This window comes from Alosa sapidissima, chromosome 9 (assembly GCF_018492685.1).
Source record: "Alosa sapidissima isolate fAloSap1 chromosome 9, fAloSap1.pri, whole genome shotgun sequence".
NCBI classification, from domain to species: Eukaryota; Metazoa; Chordata; class Actinopteri; order Clupeiformes; family Clupeidae; genus Alosa; species Alosa sapidissima.
The window spans coordinates 24,533,270-24,553,088 of NC_055965.1; the positions used below are offsets into that span (position 1 = coordinate 24,533,270).

The 19,819-nt window shown below is 43.7% G+C and overlaps 1 protein-coding gene across 1 annotated transcript in view; it reads right to left on the minus strand.

Moving 5' to 3' along the window:
- The window catches only part of LOC121719506 (fibroin heavy chain-like), a 37,816-nt gene that overhangs the window by 14,335 nt on the left and 3,662 nt on the right, over nucleotides 1–19,819 (minus strand). The window contains exon 3 of the mRNA XM_042105217.1: nucleotides 10,545–10,589. Coding sequence (XP_041961151.1) covers nucleotide 10,545 — 1 coding nt within the window. The 5' untranslated portion in view covers nucleotides 10,546–10,589. The remainder of the gene's footprint in view (nucleotides 1–10,544; nucleotides 10,590–19,819) is intronic.

A 19,819-nucleotide genomic window follows, 5' to 3' on the forward strand; every position in this document is an offset into this window, starting at 1 on the left:
GGTAATTTTGAGTTTTACAGACAACTCAGTTTTCCAATGAGCAGCAATACTGTGTGTGCTCATGCAACAGGTCTGCGCATCTGATAACGACAATCTGGAGAGGGCGCTTTTGTCTTCAGCAACAGATTGTATAAGGTTGACAAGAGGTTGTGATATGGTGAGGGACAGGTCGTGTTGCGCTATGAAAGAACATGCGTAGCCTACTTAGCGCAAAAACGGTCAGCCATAGACAAACGTACACAAATCATGGCGCTAATATGCGAGGTTCTGGTAGGCCTACTGGTTATGGTTTTGTGCTATACATTAATAATAGCAAAGTTTTAAGTTGACTATTTTAATTGCATGGTTATTTTTTGTCAACATACGCTCACAACGTACTGTCGTAAGAGGCCTAAGCAAAATAGGCTACAAGGCTGTCTGCGTCATAAAAGACTGACCCCCCTTATTCAACATAAAATAATAATGTCGCGAACTGTTCACGCTCTGAAGTGAACACGCTCAGTCAAAACCTTCCGTCGCAAATTGTGAAAAACATTGTTGTACATGTCATAACAGACGGGAGGCATAGGCCACGGTTTATATTGCGTCGCTTTACACATAATGTTAGTTCCATTGATTAAAAACTGTAACAATAATAGTAGGCTACATCGGGTGGCATAGCAGGCTATCTGTTCAAGTCATAGGTGACACTCAAAATGAATGACCTCCCCTGACAAGAGTTCGCGATAGCAAGAAATTGTCTACATTGATGCATGGAAAGAACACAGGCTACGAGTTCGCACATAGAGCTCACAATAGCATATCCAAAAAAGTTAAACGGATTGGGCAACCTCATCAGCTGTCTCGATTGTGTCACTATAATCCAACTTTTAGACCGTCCCCCAGACGTGTTCTTTTTTTTTTAAGCAACTGCCCCAGGCCAATGAGACAAGCGTGTAGCTACAACATAAACAAAGCGAAACTCATGGCTGACGTATCTTCTTGAGCGATCTCTGATTGAGACACAGAAAGTTCTCAAGAACACTATTAGGTCTTTAAACATCTACCATCACACACATTCATTCATCGGACCTAATATTTGTAGTTGCCTTAAAAAAAGGAAAAGAAAAGGTGATAGACCCCCCCCCCCTCCTATTTTTTTTTCTCACCGGATCTGCATCGATCTCAAATATGACATTTCTAAAATCAAATTGACGGAAATCCGTCGTACGACGGAGAACTTTAATCCTTGTGATTTACGCTACGTGAGGATATTAGACTAAATCTACTGATCATTTGAAAAATTAAGACCTCCGTGAAAAAATTCCAGACTTTGAGGTGAAATTCAATACTTTTTAAGGCCTTAATTTAGGAAAATGAAATTTAATACTTTTTAATACTTTTAAGACTCCGCGGGTACCCTGATAAAAGGCATGATTTTTGTTGATTGGCAGCAGAAGTAGCCTACAGTTTACCTTATTACCTAGCAACTGCCGCGCAACCACAGCTATGACCCAGACCCCATTCTATAGTTACACGCACCTGTCTATTAGTTACTCTATAATGTAGAAAGGGACAGCAGCAGGGAACGGAGTCCAAAGTGAGTGAGAGTGTGTCTGCGATTAAGAGTGCAACATTGTAGGCTACACAATACTGTCGCTTCCACCACGTGCATCACACACTAGGGCACCAAGGGACAGAGTATAGAGTTAGAATTGTCTCAAAAAAATGTATACATTACATACTCGGAAAGATAAGCACAAATAGATGTGTATTTCTAAATGCACAAACACAAATATATACAAATGTGACATACAAACACATAAAGTAATTTGTACAAATTAACGAGAAGCGACTGTTCAGTCTAAACAACATCGCACAAGTTTTATCCGAGTTAGAGAGTATTCCTGGGGAAGCTAGGAGTCTCTGCAATGCAGCTGGGAGGAATGAACGACATACACAACGGCTGATTCCAGTTGGTGTTTGGTAGCCCTGAATCTTTGTTACTTAACGAGAAATGGAGAAATATACTTTCTTCAGAAGTGTTTCGTGAAAACTTGGTGGGGATTGTCTAGGTTCGTGTCACATACAAATGGTAAGTTTAGAAATGTTAACGTTAGCTACTTACCTAACTTAATTGTATCTTAACAATGGCATTAGAAGAACGCTTTGTTGATCTGATTGTTTGATTTGGCACGCGTATCACAAACATATCACACCAATCAGCTAATCAGTATTTTCGCCCCTTCCCAAAGGTTCTCCAATGGAAAGGTCCCAGATGGATATGCGGAGCAAATGCGAAGCAATCCATCTAGCAGAGTCAGGTTACTGAATCACGTCTTTCATATCATTACGGCCTAGTTTGTTTGCTATCATTGAAAGTGAAAGTAAGCAAGTAGGCCTAGGCTTTCTATGGAACATCTGAAACTTTCAAGTTCTATTTGTGTGATGATCTAGTTGTTTTTTCAGCAGATGCATGAAAGGTTAACCAAATAGCCTAACTGTAAGAAAAGTTTCCTTTTCTCGTCTTGGCAAGTAGCCGCATAGCCTATCGGAAAATAAATCCTGACCATGTCAACATTGGGCGAACAGAACACCGATGCAATCTATCTGCGGGATGTGTAGCCCAGAGCCCTTTTTTTACGGCTCTGGCATAGCCTAAACTCATCGTGTGACAAGTCACATTATCTTTCAATATTGGGCTTTGAAAATAAGGGATAGATTTGCTCAGTAATAGAAATTTGTTTGACATTTATACAGAAACCAAGGAAAAGAAATTACAGTTGTCGGGAATTTAAAACACGAAAAAAAAGATTCGGGGCTTGAGCCACCGAAGCCACCCCATCGCTACGCCGATGGTTTGCAGTGTCTTTCTTCACAATAAACTAGCCTAACTAAACCATTTTCAATGGGCATATCCCGTCTTTTTATTGTTAAAAACATTAGCAAGAGAAGTAGCCTGGGTTGCCCCATGCTGCCATACACGCACAATTTTATTCACGCTGCTAGGCAGCCTGGATTCCATGGACCAAATTTTCACCTCAACGAAGGAACCAATCACAGAACGGAGGGGGGAGCAAGACGATGACGACACACCGAAGCAGTTATGAGCTACATACAGACGCATTTGATAGACATTCGTATCGCCCAATAAACGGCTCTGGGCATTCATAAACCATGTCTTGAATACGAGAAAATGAATGTGTAGTTCCCAGACCCCACCTCAATGAGATGAGGTCTGGCGTTAGCCAGGCTACAAGAGAAGGCTAAACTGTGTCAAAATCAAAACAATAATAGCCTATTTAAACGAGGCAACTGACTTGCAATGGATGCTGGCAACTAAGCATATAAAGCTAAATTACGATGTTTTGCAACCTCAACATGAAAGACACTTCCAAATCCAAGCACAGCTCCGGTGATTTATTGGTACCGTGGTCGGACGTCCAGGATTTTCACAAACCAAAATGTGGCAACCCTAAAAGTGAAGCTAAAATGTGGATTACCGTCTGGTTCGCTATCTGACCTGTCTCATCTTGTTTCCGGTTCCGGTCAGCGTGCTCTGTATGTAACTACCTAAACTTCCAAACTTATCTATCTTAAATCTCCTTGTTACCATCTACTTTCTACGGATTTACTGGCTACCGATTATATCTCGTGAACAAACTGTTGCATAAACTGTTGTTGCTCGAGGCTTTGGATTATCGGACTCTATAACCTTGATCGCCAAACTTTTCTGTCAAACGTTAACGTGAAACGTTAAGCCAGCATCAAGGGCTGAGCTGTGCACCAGGCTGCGACTCATGCGTCCTTTTCAGCGAAAAGATAGTGGAACTCGAAGCCAGAATAGCAACCCTCCATCAGATTGAGAAGGATGAACAGTTCCTTGACACCATTCTCTCCGTAAGTAACGTTACCTCTCTTACACACACTAATGCCAGATGCCCTGATTTCACTCTGTCCTCCAATACTTTAACCATGCCATGCACTAATGCAACTTCTGTCCCTGTTGCCTCTCCCCGGCCTCTGCTGAGAACCAAGCCTGCTCTGCTGGCCAGCTCCACTCCACACCAGCCTGAGCCATGGCGTAGAAGCAAGCATCACAAGCACGGCAGACGGTCCGGACGGCACTCAGGCCCAGCCCAACCTATACGACTGGAAAATCGCTACGCCATTCTGACCGAGGATGAGGAGCCCCTCCTGCCCCGAGACAACCATCCTGGTCCCTCCTCAAAGTCGGTGCCCCCCCGACCCCCTCCTCCCCGGACCTCATCAACCTCCACCCTGGTCATCGGCAGTTCCATGGTTAGAGACCTCTGCATTCCCCTATCATGTAGCGGTCCCTCCAAGGTCTACTGCTTCCCTGGTGCCAAGGTCCTTGACATCCAGCAGAAACTCCCAAGCATCCTGGCCTGCCACACCAAGGTCAACAACATCATCGTACACGTGGGCACAAACGACATCAGAGATAAGCAGTCAGTAGCACTGCAGGAAAACTACAAAACTCTCATCACCACCCTAATGGGCACAGAAAAACGCTTTGTCATCTCTGGGCCTCTCCCTACTAGTGTTGTCACGATACCAAAATTATGACTTCGATACGATACCTGCCATAAATATCACGATGCTCGATACTAAAACGATACTACGGCGAAATCCTAAGATATCTGGAGAAGAAGGACTCATACAGTACCTCCTCCAAGTGTATTGAGTCATTTGTGTTGAATTTGGTGCACTTTTGTAGTGTGTAGGTCAATTCTGGGTTCTAAACTTCTAAACTTCCTACATAATTATTCTTTTTTTATAGTCAGTAAAATAGTAGGCCTACTTTCTGTGATTAAGTCCTTTATTGTTTGTTATAGTTAATTTACATTGTGTTGTGTTTTGGCAATAAAGTAGCTTTAAATAGCCAAACTAGGCTAGATCAAGGTCAGTGTTAAAATTACTGCATGCAAATCACTGAATGCTATGCAGAGGGGCCTAATCTTTAGACCATCTGATGTACAGTATAGGCTACCCTAGGCCTTCCCGTGTTCATGGGATTTCTTTGACAGTTGCAAAGGGGAAAATGTGAGGATAGTCATTCTTTACGCCCAGTGTACAAGTACGACATTCCAACCACTCAGGTCTTCATCAGATAGGCCTACACCATTACCTGTTGCAATATATCTGTGCATCTGCGCATTCCTACATTACGTCTATTTCTTTGATAACATGATTTGCTAGCACGTACTGTAACAATACGCCGCTATAATTATTAGGACTCAACACGCTTTGGTGGTATTATGCGGTGGGCTTTAATTAGCACATTTCAGGTAGCCTATCCTACATCTGGGCTATAATTATTGAACAAATTGCAGTCTACATGCCATGACAAATATTACCAGTAGTAGGCTACTGACCGAACATGAAATAGATCGTTTACAAGTTATGGTAATGTTATTCTGGCGTGAACATTGCGCTTTCATCACGTTAGCACCCTATGATTACAGCTCGTTATGTCTCGTCAAAATTCATTGATGAAGGAAGGTTGCTTTATCCCAGAGAACCATACTCGTTTCACTTAGGCTAGACTAAAACATAGAGAAGAGAAGCACTTGACACTAACCATGTAGTCGTGTTTTCTATAGCATATTCGTTAACCTGTCGTTCTTTGAACTCTTTAAAAATGTTGGGATATGTCTACGAGGTATTTAGCCAAGTTCCATGCGTAGCCTACTGCTTTTAAATGACTTTGTGTACCTGATGGCTTGCCTTAATTCGCGATGTATCCGAAATAGTTGCAGATTTCACTGCACCTTTTGTTTTATCCACAAGGCCTAGAACAACTGTCGGCAAAGAACTATGTTGACGTTGGCTGCGCACTCACTCACTCAGAGCTGCCTGCTTGACACGCCCACTTGCCTAGATGCGTGCAAGGAGCAGTGAGAGCAGCAGTTCACACAGACACAGAACGTAATTATTTTAATAAAGTATCGATTCTAAAAACGTCTGAAATCGTACCGTTTTTTGCGTGAAGGCATCGCGATACCTTTTTAGTATCGATACACTGTGCAACACTACTCCCTACCTACAGAAAAGGTGCTGAGAGATGGTCCAGACTGTTCGATCTCCACACCTGGCTCAAACGCTACTGCGCTTCCCTAAGCATCCCCTATGTCAACAACTGGGGCTTGTCCTGGGAGAGGCCCAGTATGCTGAAGCGTGATGGTTTCCACCCAAACCAACATGGAGCCAGGCTACTCTCTGACAACATAGCGTCCACACATTGAGGCATTGACATTCTGTAGAAAATATTACAGATTCACGCCCCCCAGGTATTGATTCGAATGGCATTATACATGTGGATGGGTCTGAGAATGTTTTCTGCAGGGTAACATGCAATACTACTACCATAGATCAAGCTGCTTCATGCAATAGCATGACTTATGCTTATAGTTCTATTCCAACGTTGATTTCTACCCAACGTATAGTAAAACGAAAAGACAAATTTAAAACTAGAAACCTAACAAGTATTCTTTCCATACCTCAGCATATTCCTCAAAAGCCAGAGGCATTTTCAACTAACATGGGTTTACTAAATATAGGTGCACTTACTACCAAAACCTTTGCAATCAATGATTTTATTAGTGAAAAAAGATGGATTTTCTGTTTCTTGTTGAAACCTGGCTGACTTCAGACAGCGAAGCTGTTCTTGTTGAAACTTGTCCCCCAAATGATAATTTCTTACACTCAATTAGGCAAGGCAAACGAGGTGGTGGAATTGCCTCCATTCTCTCAAACAAATATAGTTGCACTAGAGTCAACTTTGGCGAATTCGCTTCCTTTGAGTATATTGCCCTCACTCTGAAGGCTGACCCAGCTGTACTTCTATTAACCTTATACCGCCCTCCTAAACTATTGACTGGCTTTCTCGACCAGTTTTCTGAACTTATGTCGCTCATCATCACTAGCTGTGATCGGATAATTGTAAATGGCGACTTTAATATTCATGTCAATAAGACAACTGATGCTAAAGTCAGTAAGTTCCTTAATGTGTTGGACAGTTTAGAGCTAAAGCAGCATGTTACAGGACCCACCCACAACCTTGGCAACACCCTCGATCTAGTCATTTCTAGAGGGATAGAAGTCACAGACTTATCAGTAAATGATATAAATATGTCTGATCATTATTGTGTATCTTTTAATGTAGTACTACATACTCCAAAAATTCATCCCGAAATTGCAATCAAATCGCGACTCTTGGACATTAGAGCAGAACAGCAGTTCATAGCTCTTATAGACTCCATAAATTTAGATATTTTACATCATCCCATTGATCAAATGGTAGAGGCTCTCAATCGTGAATTAGGCGCTCTGCTTGACAGAGTGGCACCCTTAAAGACTAAAAAAAGGCCCTGTAGCAAACTGACACCTTGGATGAATGAAAATATCCATGATCTAAAAAGATCATGTAGAAAAGCTGAGAGAACATGGAGAAAAACTAAGTTACAGGTTCACCGTGCCATTCTAAAAGAAAAAATAGCAAATTATAATAGAGCTATTCGGAATGAGAGAAGGAACCACTTCTCTGAGGTAATTGCTGAAAACAGTGGAAACTCTAGGGTGTTGTTCTCTACCATTGATAGGCTATTGCATCAAAAACCTTTTGATACACTCAGTCAGGCATCCTCTCTATGATGCGAAGAATTTGCAGACTTCTTTAAAAACAAAGTCATTTCTATAAGGGAGGCTATTGGTAACACAAGTAATATGTTTGATAGTACACCCAAAAACAGCCCCCCAAAATTAAGGTCCTTTAGCACTATTACTCAATCTGAGCTTGGTAAAATTATAACTCAAACCGGCTCCTCAACATGTGTTTTAGATCCAATCCCTACTAGATTCCTCAAAAAAGTATATGATAGCTTAGCTCCCTTTATTCTCAAGGTAATAAATACCTCATTAGAAACAGGTATATTTCCAACTGCTTTTAAAACCGCTGTTGTGAAACCTTTACTTAAAAAGTCAAATCTTGACCATACCAATCTGAGCAACTACAGGCCTATATCAAATCTACCGTTCCTGAGCAAAGTACTTGAAAAAGTTGTTTGTAATCAGTTAAATACCTTCCTCAACGAAACAGTAACCTTGAAAAATTCCAATCAGGTTTTAGATCAAATCACAGCACAGAAACGGCTCTAGTAAAAAATAGTCAATGATCTCAGACTGGCTACTGACTCAAACAAAGTCTCAATCCTTATTCTTCTGGATTTGAGTGCGGCATTTGACACCATTGATCATAGCATCCTAATTCACCGCCTTGCGAAGTGGGTGGGTCTCTCTGATAATGCTCTAAACTGGTTTCAAACCTACTTACTGGCAGAGATTTTTATATCAGTCTAGGAGATCATGTATCTGAAAAACATGACTTGCCTTTTGGTGTGGCCCAGGGGAGCTGCCTTGGTCCCCTGCTATTTTCCCTATATATGCTTCCATTGGGAAACGTCATAAGTCAGCATAATGTAAACTTCCACAGCTACGCAGATGATACCCAATTGTATATTTCTGTGGAGCCAACTAACCCAGATGGCCTTTGCTCCCTCACTGCATGCCTAACCTCCATTAATCAGTGGATGAGCAAAACTTTTTTGAAACTAAATGATGACAAAACAGAGGTACTTTTGGTTGGACCAAAACTAAAGCGAGATATTGTTCTTAGTAATCTGGGGAACTTGGCGCACCAGGTTAAACCAAAAGTAACAAGCCTCGGTGTTAGATGCAGAGTTAAGTTTTAAGCCCCATATCCGTAAAGTTACTCAGACAGCCTATTTCCACTTGAGAAACATTGCCAAAGTGCGGCCCTTTTTAACTCAACAAGATGCAGAAAAACTAATTCACGCCTTTATCACTAGCAGGTTAGACTACTGTAATGCACTTTTCACTGGTCTTCTGTAAAGGAATTATTATTATCATTGTATAAAACACTTGTGTAAGCAGATATATAAATCACCTCTGTAAGCAAAAATATTATGCTGAGTTTCAAGGACACAGAATTCGAGTTGGGACGCACAGGAAAAGGCCCCCCCCCCCGCCTCTGTGTGCGTCTGTGCGTGGGTTTTGAGGAAATCAAGCTGAAGGAGATAGATGTCTGGCATCCTGTTTTTCTGTGTGCATCTGTACAATAAAAGATAGCTTTTTGGGCTGCAGGTTCAGAGACTGATGGTGAGGGGTTTCAAACCTTTCACTAGCACTCTCTCCTCGTGGCGCCAAGAGTCTGTGAGCAAACCAATGCTACGTGTTGTGGTTCTTGTGTCTAATATGTTGAGGTAAATTCCATGACATCTTCCCAAAAAACATCTAAAGAAATTGGCTCTCATACAGAACTCTGCGGCTAGACTTTTAACTAAGACTAAGAAGAGAGAACACATCACCCCTGTGTTGGCTGAACTGCACTGGCTCCCTATTTCCTATAGAATTGATTTTAAGGTTATGTTAATTACTTACAAAGCTCTGAATGGCATAGCACCTTCATATATCTCTGAGCTTTTAATATCTTATCAACCACAAAGGAAACTTAGATCATCCAATTTTAATCTTTTAATCGTACCCAAAGTGCTCCACAAACAAAGTGGAGAAGCTGCTTTTATCCATTATGCCCCCAAACTATGGAACACCCTGCCTCTGTACATCAAGCAGGCGAGTTCAGTAAATATTTTTCAAAAAGATCTGAAAACATACCTGTACAGGAAAGCTTTTAGTTAACTCATCTTATCCTGTAGACTACATTTTCAGATTATTCTACATCTGCTACTATTGGAGGGCGCAGCCAGCCAGAAGCAGATGGGCTCCCCCTATTAAGTCAGGTTCTGCTCAAGGTTTCTTCCTGGAATATGGGAGTTTTTCCTTGCCACAGTTGCCATAAGGCGTGCTTGTGGGGGGTAAGAGGGTTAAGGCTGCCAGTCTTATGACATGTCATTTTCTATATTTTTGATATGTTGCTGAGTGGATCATAAACGGCCCCAGCAATGAAGAAAAGTGATTGATAATGACTGACTGACTATTATTGTGTTACATGCTTCAAATGTAAAGCACTTTGAGCTGCATTCTGTGTATGAAAGGTGCTATACAAATAAAGCTTATTATTATTATTATTATTATAAGGTCTCCTGTAGGTTAAATGTTATTCTAATGCTCTTAAGTCCCTTTGGGGAAAAGTGTCTGCCAAATGAATAAATGTGTATTATGCATTCCACAAGTCAGCAGGCTATGTAATAGATAGATGGATAGATAGATACCTTATACATCCTGAGGGAAATTTTAGGCATCCAGTAGCTTATACAATCATAACACAACAAACACACATATATCATATGTAATACATAAAAAAAAATTGAACAATGTAAAGAGTTGAACATTTTGTGAGGAGACTGCAAAGGTCTGGTATGGGCTGACCATGTGATGCATTGACCATGATAAGGTGCTATGATAGAGTATGTGCAATGATGGTAGTGCAAAAATTAACAGGGCAGGGAATGCACAGTGCAATAGATGATTGTCAAAATAATTTCCACAAAACAAATACTCACTGTCAACAGGAAGCAGTATATTATTTCTTTGTCTTCGTAAAAGATCTGCACAAAAGAATCAACTTTGCTTAGAAATGCATACACATTTTCATGAAACATACTTACTTTATTTTACTATTAGCTTTGATTTTGCAAAATGGTCTGATCTGTCTTTGCAAGGATCACGGTGAGGGTTTAATAGTGTGTGGGCCCAAGTTTGTGGTCTATTTGAACAACCTACACCAATCAATCAACCAATTTGAATAGCCTACAACCAGCGTTGAATTCTGATATATCTATCGGATAATACATGTCAACATCCCTTTATGGTAAGAACAGGACATTCTGCCGTCCTATGTGACAAAAACTATATCAGGGCAGTTATGTTTTCAAATATATGATATAGTTTGCTAGTATATCTAGTAATGTGCATACAAATGCCTTTTTGCAAGTTCCGAGTGGATAATGTGGAGCATGTAACACAATAATGGAGAAGACTCAGTCATTCCTCTTCGTTGCTGTGGCCGTTTATGATCCAATCAGCAACATATCAGAAATATAGATTGGATGGAGCTATCAATTGCTGAAGAATGGAACAATCTTGAAGTGTAAGGCACCCAAACTTAAATCAGATATAGTTGTGTATGTGTAACATGTTGTTCATGCATGAGGTCATGAATGAACTCATGTAAATTCCTGATAATTCATAAGATATAAAGGAAAGTAATGCATTAATCATGAATTAATTTTCAAAAGATTGGGTGCCTATCCACAGATAGTAATATAGTATTTCAATGCAAGGCCAACAAGGTGCAAGGTGGCAGTTATGATACAAATATCAAACCAATCTGCCAATGTTTCACAACTTGCAGTGTTGTCAGCAGGGACTGACTGGGACAAAAAATCTGGGCCCATGGGGCCCAAGCTGCCCTCAAATTGGTTGGGCTCACCTAATTAAACAAATCCTTGCATTACCCTTATATATGCATATATTTTCAACTAAGTGTCATGGAGCACTGAAAGTGGACAAATGTGCCTCATTCACTATCATTCTGACTGATCAGAGGTAGCCATGACACACATGATCTCAATATTCAAGTAGGCTATACAAGCAATTATGAAAGAAGATAGCTTGAATTCAAAGTATTTCAAATTATTCAATAGGCTATAAACTAAACAATGCATAATTGATAGCAGCACCAAAAAAAATACTGAATCTCTTATGTGTAAAGAACTAAATTATCTAGATGGTGGTAGACCTTATTGTAATTTATACTAGTTATCACTACAGGACAACTGAAACAACACAAAATAAACAGACCAACTTTGTTGCCTGTTGCTGGAACTATTTTATTCCTGTAGGCTATACCAATCTACATTGATGGTACATTTTAGAACAGCAGGCCTATATTAATTAATTCCCTTTAATGTCTTCGAGTAGCCTATCGTATAGTTGACTTGTGCAAGAATATGACATTTTGTAGCCTACATTTCCATCAGTCTATAGTATTTTAGCCCATCTTTACCAACAGAACCCTTCCTAGATAGAGCCCTTTCGACGCTCTACTTTGAGAGACTAACCACCACTCATGCCGTCGATGTTGAATTAGGGGTTTGCAGGGCGTGTCATCAGATCAGATGATGCCATATTGGAGATACTCGCATCATAAGAAAGCACCAGGCAATGAAGTAGATCTCGAACGTCGTCAAGGAAAATGGTTATTGCCGTGTTTTAGGTTGTACCAATAGGTCAGACCGAGAAAAACATCTGGAGTATTATCTACTTACAAAAGTTATTAAAAACCAGGGAGAGGAATGCCAGAAGTTATCAGAGGAAAGAGGCGCTTGTGGTTGGACTTGGTACTGCGTCTCCCTCACCCAACTCATATGGATCTGCTCCGCCAATAAACCGTAATTTCTCGAAATATTGCACCTTTTCTTGTAGCTCAAGTCCTGCCCTATATGCCTTTGTATCTTGGACGCGTTCTGGTGAGCTTTTCTGTTGTTTAGACATGGCTACAATCACTTAAGGTATCCAAAGTGCATAATAGTCCATTGTACTTCATTCAGTTCTTTAACATTAGCTGTTCTGCCCTCTACCCCCAACGCCTTGCCAGGGTCGACAGATAGTTAAACTCCTCTCCAGGAACAAACCACGCAGACGACGTATTCCAGTTCACTCTTTATGGAGTTCTTGAAGTAGGGTAAAACAACGATGCTTTCAGAGGCCAATTTGAACAAGACTTAAACAAGTAGAGTGCGGAGCACTGCGCTTATTAAACCAGTGTGAAATAAACAAAGTCCAAGACATATGACATCATCAGACAACGACAAGTGTACGCATTTATATTCGAACTACCAGCTTTCACCATTAGATGGCAGAAGTGGACCATTACTAAATCTTAAGTTAAGAGTTACAGTCATTGAACACAAAGTAAAAACACATGTAGCAGAACACTCCCCGCCTGATACCCATGGGTTTCACTCTAAGTTTTTGAACATAACATTCCAACATTAATAAATCTGTATTATGCCTGTTTCTCTTGTCTAACATTTACTCTTGTCAATACATTCAGAACATCACAGTATCATTTATCTGGGGAAATGAGCAACACCAGTTCATGCACAGGCCTGAGGAGCAGTTTTGGTCCATCCTTTCTGGAAATTCTTAGTTGAACTTTGCGCACCCGTCCATCTTTGCTGGGGTACACATCTGTGACGATACCAAGAGGCCAGTCGTTCCTTTTGCACTGAATGTCCCTGAGAAGAACCACGCTTCCTTCCTTGAGATTGGGCTGGTCAGATAGCCACTTCCTGCGGGGTTGCAGTGTCGCCAGGTACTGTTTCCGCCACCTGTCCCAGAATGTGTTGGACAGGCTTTGCACTCTGCGCCACTGTTGTTTGAATAAGTCTTTGTGCTCAAACTCTCCAGCTGGAGGTGGACATGGGCCTACCTTTTGAGTCAGCAGTGACGCTGGTGTGAGGATGAAGGGATCTGAGGGGTCCGTGGAGACAGGTACAAGTGGACGGTTGTTCACAATGGCAGCGACCTCCGCCAAGAAAGTCGTGAGCACCTCGTGTGTGAGTTTAGAGGATCCCATTTGCATGAGCATTGAGTCCAGGATACGGCGTGTGATGCCAATCATCCTTTCCCAGACTCCTCCCATGTGGGAGGTGTGGGGTGTTGAAAGTCCATGTACAGCTATGTTCTGAGAAAAATCTCTCCATTGTTTTCTCATCGGCATTGGAGGGGATTTCGAGGTCTTTGGAAGCCCCGATGAAATTCGTGCCCCTATCAGAGCGTAGGTGTTTCACAGGCCCTCGGATAGACTGGAACCTTCTGAATGCATTAATAAAGCTGGAAGAGTCCAAGGACTCTATCACTTCAATGTGAATGGCTCTGACAGACAAGCAAGTAAAGAGAACTGCCCACCTCTTACTCTCAGCGTGACCTCCCCTTGTGCGACGTGCGGCGACAGCCCAGGGCCCGAAAACGTCCATGCCGACATTAGTGAAGGGCGGCTCCGTGCTGAGTCTGTCCTGTGGTAGGTCAGCCATTTTTTGAACTTCACACTTTCCTCTGAGTTTACGGCACACAATGCATTCAAAAATCACTCTGCTGACACATCTCTTGCTACCTACTATCCAGTAGCCAGCAGATCGGACAGCCCCCTCGGTGAAGTGGCGTCCCTGGTGATGTGTCTGTTCATGAAAGTGATGCACAATGAGGGTGGCTACATGGTGGCGTCCAGGCAAGATGAGCGGCCTTTTCTCATCAGGATCTAGGTCTGCTGCAGCGAGACGTCCCCCTACTCGCAGCAGGCTGTCCTGGTCGATGAAAGGATCCAGTGACCAGAGTGGGCTGGTCTTTGGAATGTTCATGCTGGATGTGAGGTACTCCAGCTCTCTCTCAAAGGCTTCGTGCTGGACTGTTCTAATGATGACTGCTGCGCTTTGACGAGACATATCCACCGTTAAAGGCATGTGACAATGGTGCCATCCCTGACACTTTCCGTTCTTTTTTCTGAAGCTCTGGATGATGTGAATCAGAACTCCAACAGACCTTGTGAGGGAGCTCCAGCGTGAGAAGCGGCTGAAGCGCTGTGACCCTAGATGTTTTAACACTGAAGTGGAGAGTGTGGTCACCTGCGGTCGAATTTCAGGGTCTTGTTCTGGCTGTAAAAGTTCAAATGTCCGTTCAGGAAGTGACATGTCCACAGGCTGAGACAAGAACGCTGGTCCGGTGAACCATATCGTGTTTCTTAAGTGGTCAGTTGGGATAGACCGTGTTGGGATATCTGCGGGATTGTGCTGTGTGTGAACATACCTCCACTGTTGTGGCAGTGTGCTTCGTCTGATTCTTTGAACACGATTGCTCACATACACGTATCTTCTTTTCTCATTGAAAATGTACCCGAGTACAATCTTACTGTCCGTGTAGAATGTGACCGCATCAAATGTGATGTCAATTTCAGACATGATGGCCTCTGCCAGATTCACTGCCATGACTGCTCCACACAGCTCCAGACGGGGTATGGTGTGTTCTGGGCGTGGCGCGAGTCTAGCTTTGCTTGAAATCAGTCCTGTGTGGGATGTTCCATCTGCATGTACAGTCTTTAAATAGGCAACCGCAGCAACTGCCCTCTCTGATGCATCTGAGAAGACACATAATTCAGTTCGTTCGGCTGCAGACAATGACGCACCTGTGTAAGCTCTGGGGATCTTTAGGTGTTGTAGCTCCTGAAGAGAATCTCTCCAGCTGTCCCACAACTTCTCCTTTTCTGCAGGCAGTGGGGCGTCCCATTCAGAAGAGTCAGAGGTGAGTTCTCGGAGGAGCGCTTTACCTTGAATAGTCACAGGAGAGACGAATCCGAGCGGATCATACAAGCTGTTCACTGTGGAAAGGACTCCTCTTCGCGTGAACGGCTTCCTCTCATCCTGCACACGGTAAGTGAAACAGTCAGAGTCCAGGTCCCAGTGTAGCCCCAGGCTCCGCTGCACTGGTAGACTGTCAGCTGCCAGGTCCAGGTCTTTTAGGTCTGTGGCATGGTCCTCACAGAGAAAGGCCTCCATAACTTCCTTGCTGTTTGAGGCCAGCTTATGCAGTCTGAGGTTGGAACACGCCAGCATACTTTGAGTCCTTTTAAGTAGACTGATCGCCTGCTCTGCTGTTGGGAGGGATTTTAGCCCATCGTCCACATAAAAGTCACGGGCTACAAACTGCCGCGCGTCCTCTCCATACTCACTCTGTTGCTCTTGGGCTGCACGCCTGAGACAGTAAATGGCCACTGCCGGGGAAGGGCTATTTCCAAAGACATGGACATTCATGCGACATTCTGTTATCTCTTTCTCTGGGTCATTATCTTTGAACCAAAAGAACCTGAGGAAGTTGCGGTCCTCTGGTTTGACCTTGAAGCAGTGGAACATTTGTTGTATGTCCACAGAGAAGGCGACAAGTTCTTTTCTGAAGCGGAGGAGGACCCCCACGAGGCTGTTGTTGAGGTCCGGTCCAGTTAACAGCACTTGGTTCAGAGACAGTCCTTTGTGTTGCGCACTGGAGTCAAAAACGACTCTTATCTGAGAGGGTTTTTTTGGGTGATACACACCAAAGCATGGTAAGTACCAGTGCTCCTCACCAGGTTTCAGTGGGGGGGCTTCCTCAGCGTGTCCACTCTGAAAGATCTTTTTCATGAATGAGATGAACTGTTCTTTCATTTCAGGCTTTCTCTTGAAAGAGCGTTGTAGCGAGTTGAGGCGTTCCAGTGCTTGTGCGCGATTGTCGCACAGCCGTGGCCGTTGAGCTCTGAAGGGCAGGGGAGCCACCCAGCTGTTTCCTTCGTCCTTGTAGACTCCACGGTCCATGATGCTCATAAACTGCATGTCCTCGATGGAAGGAGCCTCTGTGTCATCGTCCTTTGTTGTCTGAAAAACATCACAGTTCAAAATGTTCTGTACCTTTGCATGACTGTCTCTGTGTAGGATGGCGTGTGAGGAGGACTCAGCATTACAGTATCTCTCCTTCACCGTGTAGCTGTTTGGGCATGGCGGAAAGAGAGAAGGGCGTCCGTTTCTCAGCACGTTGGTGTAGTAGGCGCTAACCAGGGTTGGTTTATGCATATCTCCAATGCACACATCACCCACGATCACCCAGCCCAGATCCAGCTTTTGGGCGTAGGGTGCGTTGTGTGGGCCGTTCACCTGCCTTCTCACCTTATGAACTCTGATCATATCTCTGCCTAACAACAGTACAATAGGAGCTTGAGGATCCAGCTTAGGGAAGTGCTTTGCGAGATGTTTTAAGTGTGTGTGGCTTAAGGCAACCTCAGGTGTGGGGATTTCTGTTCGGTTGTTTGGAATTTCATTGCATTCAATCAGTGGTGGCAGTGTGAGTGTGATACTGCCATCAATGGGCTCCACCATGAAGCCACGCGCCTGTCTGCCTGCAGTCTCTACTGTGCCAGCGCACGTTTTCAGAGAGTATGGTGAGGGGCGTCCTGAGATGTTGAACAGACTGAAAAACTCAGACCGTGCAAGAGATCTATTACTTTGGTCGTCTAGTATGGCATACGCACGGAGAGCAGAGTCAGGGTGGTCGGCTGGGTACACCCTCACAAGGCATATTTTGGAACAGGAGCGTCCTGAGATGTCCTGTCCACACACCTTGGTGCATGTGGTCGAGACTGCAGTCTCCCCGCCGTTCTCTGATGCAGGACCTGAGCTGTTGGACCTCTGGACCGGGCCGGGATGCAGTGCAGCGATGTGCGTTTTGCTTCCACATTCTGTGCAGCTTACCTCCTCATCACAGTTCTTTGCTAGGTGTATGGCCTTGCAGCATTTGTAGCACACTCCGTGTTTCTTTAGGAGTTCCTTTCCTCTATGGGTTTTTCTCTAAATCCACGGCATTTGTGGAGAGGGTGAGCTTTGTTGTGCAGCAGACAATGTTTCGCTGGGTCCTCTCTGCTGATGGACTTACTTGCTGCAGGGGAGTCAGATGACATGAGTGAGGTGTTGCTGGACACTCTGGTCTTAAGAACCGCCACTGCCCTCTGACTGTCAGGTTTAAACGTTGGCTTGTTATGACCAGAAGGTTCGTTACTTGACGCTGACAGCATAAAACCTGGGTCATTTCGCATTTTTGCTTGCTGACACACAAAGTTCACAAAGAAACTGAATGGGGGATAGGGGGCCCTATGTTGTTCTTTAAAGTTAAAGCCTGATGTGAGCCACTTTTCCTGCAAATAAAATGGTAATTTCTGCACAATAGGGTTGACCCCACGGGGCGTGTCTAAGTAGCTAAGCCCAAGCAGGTCCCCATCATCCTTAGCCGCTTGTATTTCCATAAGCAAGTCCCCTAGTTCTCTTAATTTGCGGCCATCTTTGTTCTGGATCTTGGGGAAGTTCTCCAATCTCCTGAACAAGGAGCTCTCGATGACCTCTGGTGCGCCGTAGCACTCGTTGAGCCGGTCCCATATAGCTCGGAGTCCTTGTTCCGGATAGTTCACATGCACAGTCCTTATTCGCCTGGCATGTTCAGCTGAGTCTTTGCCTAACCATTTCGCTAGGAGGTCGAGCTGCTCACTAGCTGACAGGTTAAGGTCTCTGATAGAGTTCATGAAAGATGCTCTCCAAGCCCTAAAGCATTCAGGACGGTCATTGAACTGCATAAGTCCAGTGGAGATTAGCTCACGTCGAGCCATGAATCTGACAATGTTTGACATGTCGGTGTTATTATTGTCGTCCGTGTGGCTGTGCACAGGGCCATTTTGCTTGTATGCAGCATCAGGTGGCACATGGGGATTGTCAGAAAGTCTGTTGTATGCAGTGTTGCAGCCATTTCCTAAATGTACAAATGCAGTGTGAGGTGTAGTTTTAATCACATAGTTAATGTGCTGCGGTCGTGGCACAAACGGTTCTTTAAAACCTCCCTCCACAGCCTGATTTTGGGTTGGGACGTGCTGTACATAGGGGGGTCTAAAGTTCTGTTGAGGTTTACTACCAGGCATGTAGCTTGTATGGTAGGAGGCAACGGTGTGGGCATATTCAGAGGTCTGTCTCTCCGGAAAGCAAACAGGGGCGCCCACAGAGTTCATGGTCGGAGCGAACTGAGCGACTCCTTCAACATAGTTCTTTGTGCGCGTCTCTGAATCGTCCGTTGGCACGTCGATGTGGCTAAAATCCTTCTCAGAGCCCTCCTCCAGTTGTGCTGCAGCTTCAAAGACCTCTGCTTTAGCCGCTGCAGCTGCAGCCCTTTTCTCGAGGTGTACTACATTCAGTGACATTTCTAAACGTGTCCGCTGTAACTGAGTGGATGCCTCCAATTCTGCTTGCTTTAGCTTGAGCTCGTTCTCCTGTGTAGCGAAAGCTGCTTCAGTCCTTGCTGCCTCGGCTTCAGCGCGCGCTTTAGCAGCGGCTACTTTGCTAGCTATTGAGCTCGCTGACCTTTTCGAAGAACAAGATGCAGTCGATCTGATTTTAACTGTTCTCATAGTTGAGTCTCTTTCTGCCATATTAACTTTGAATTTAATGTCCTTACTTGACGAGAAAATCCAGTCAGTTGGTTCTGTAGGATGCGTAGCCTAGCTCGAGTCCAACGTTGTTCTTCCTCCAAGCGTGAAGAAAGCCCGCCAGAAGTCGTTGTTTTACTGTTCTGCCCTCTACCCCCAACGCCTTGCCAGGGTCGACAGATAGTTAAACTCCTCTCCAGGAACAAACCACGCAGACGACGTATTCCAGTTCACTCTTTATGGAGTTCTTGAAGTAGGGTAAAACAACGATGCTTTCAGAGGCCAATTTGAACAAGACTTAAACAAGTAGAGTGCGGAGCACTGCGCTTATTAAACCAGTGTGAAATAAACAAAGTCCAAGACATATGACATCATCAGACAACGACAAGTGTACGCATTTATATTCGAACTACCAGCTTTCACCATTAGATGGCAGAAGTGGACCATTACTAAATCTTAAGTTAAGAGTTACAGTCATTGAACACAAAGTAAAAACACATGTAGCAGAACATTAGCCTTTAGCCTCCAACATGGCCGCGCAGCTGGGTTACCATGGTTACCGGCCAGAACGTGATGTCCGTGCAAACCCCTTATTTTGGGTGTCTGACGGAAACTGATCAATTAATGTTGATTTGACACTCGTTTACTGTTCGCATTTGCAAATCATTCATTCAGAAAACTTAACTTCACAACATGGCCTCACTATGTTATCATTACCATATAATTACATTATCACAATTAATAAGTCATCATAATCATCATCGTCAGCATGGCATGTCACACATAGCCTAC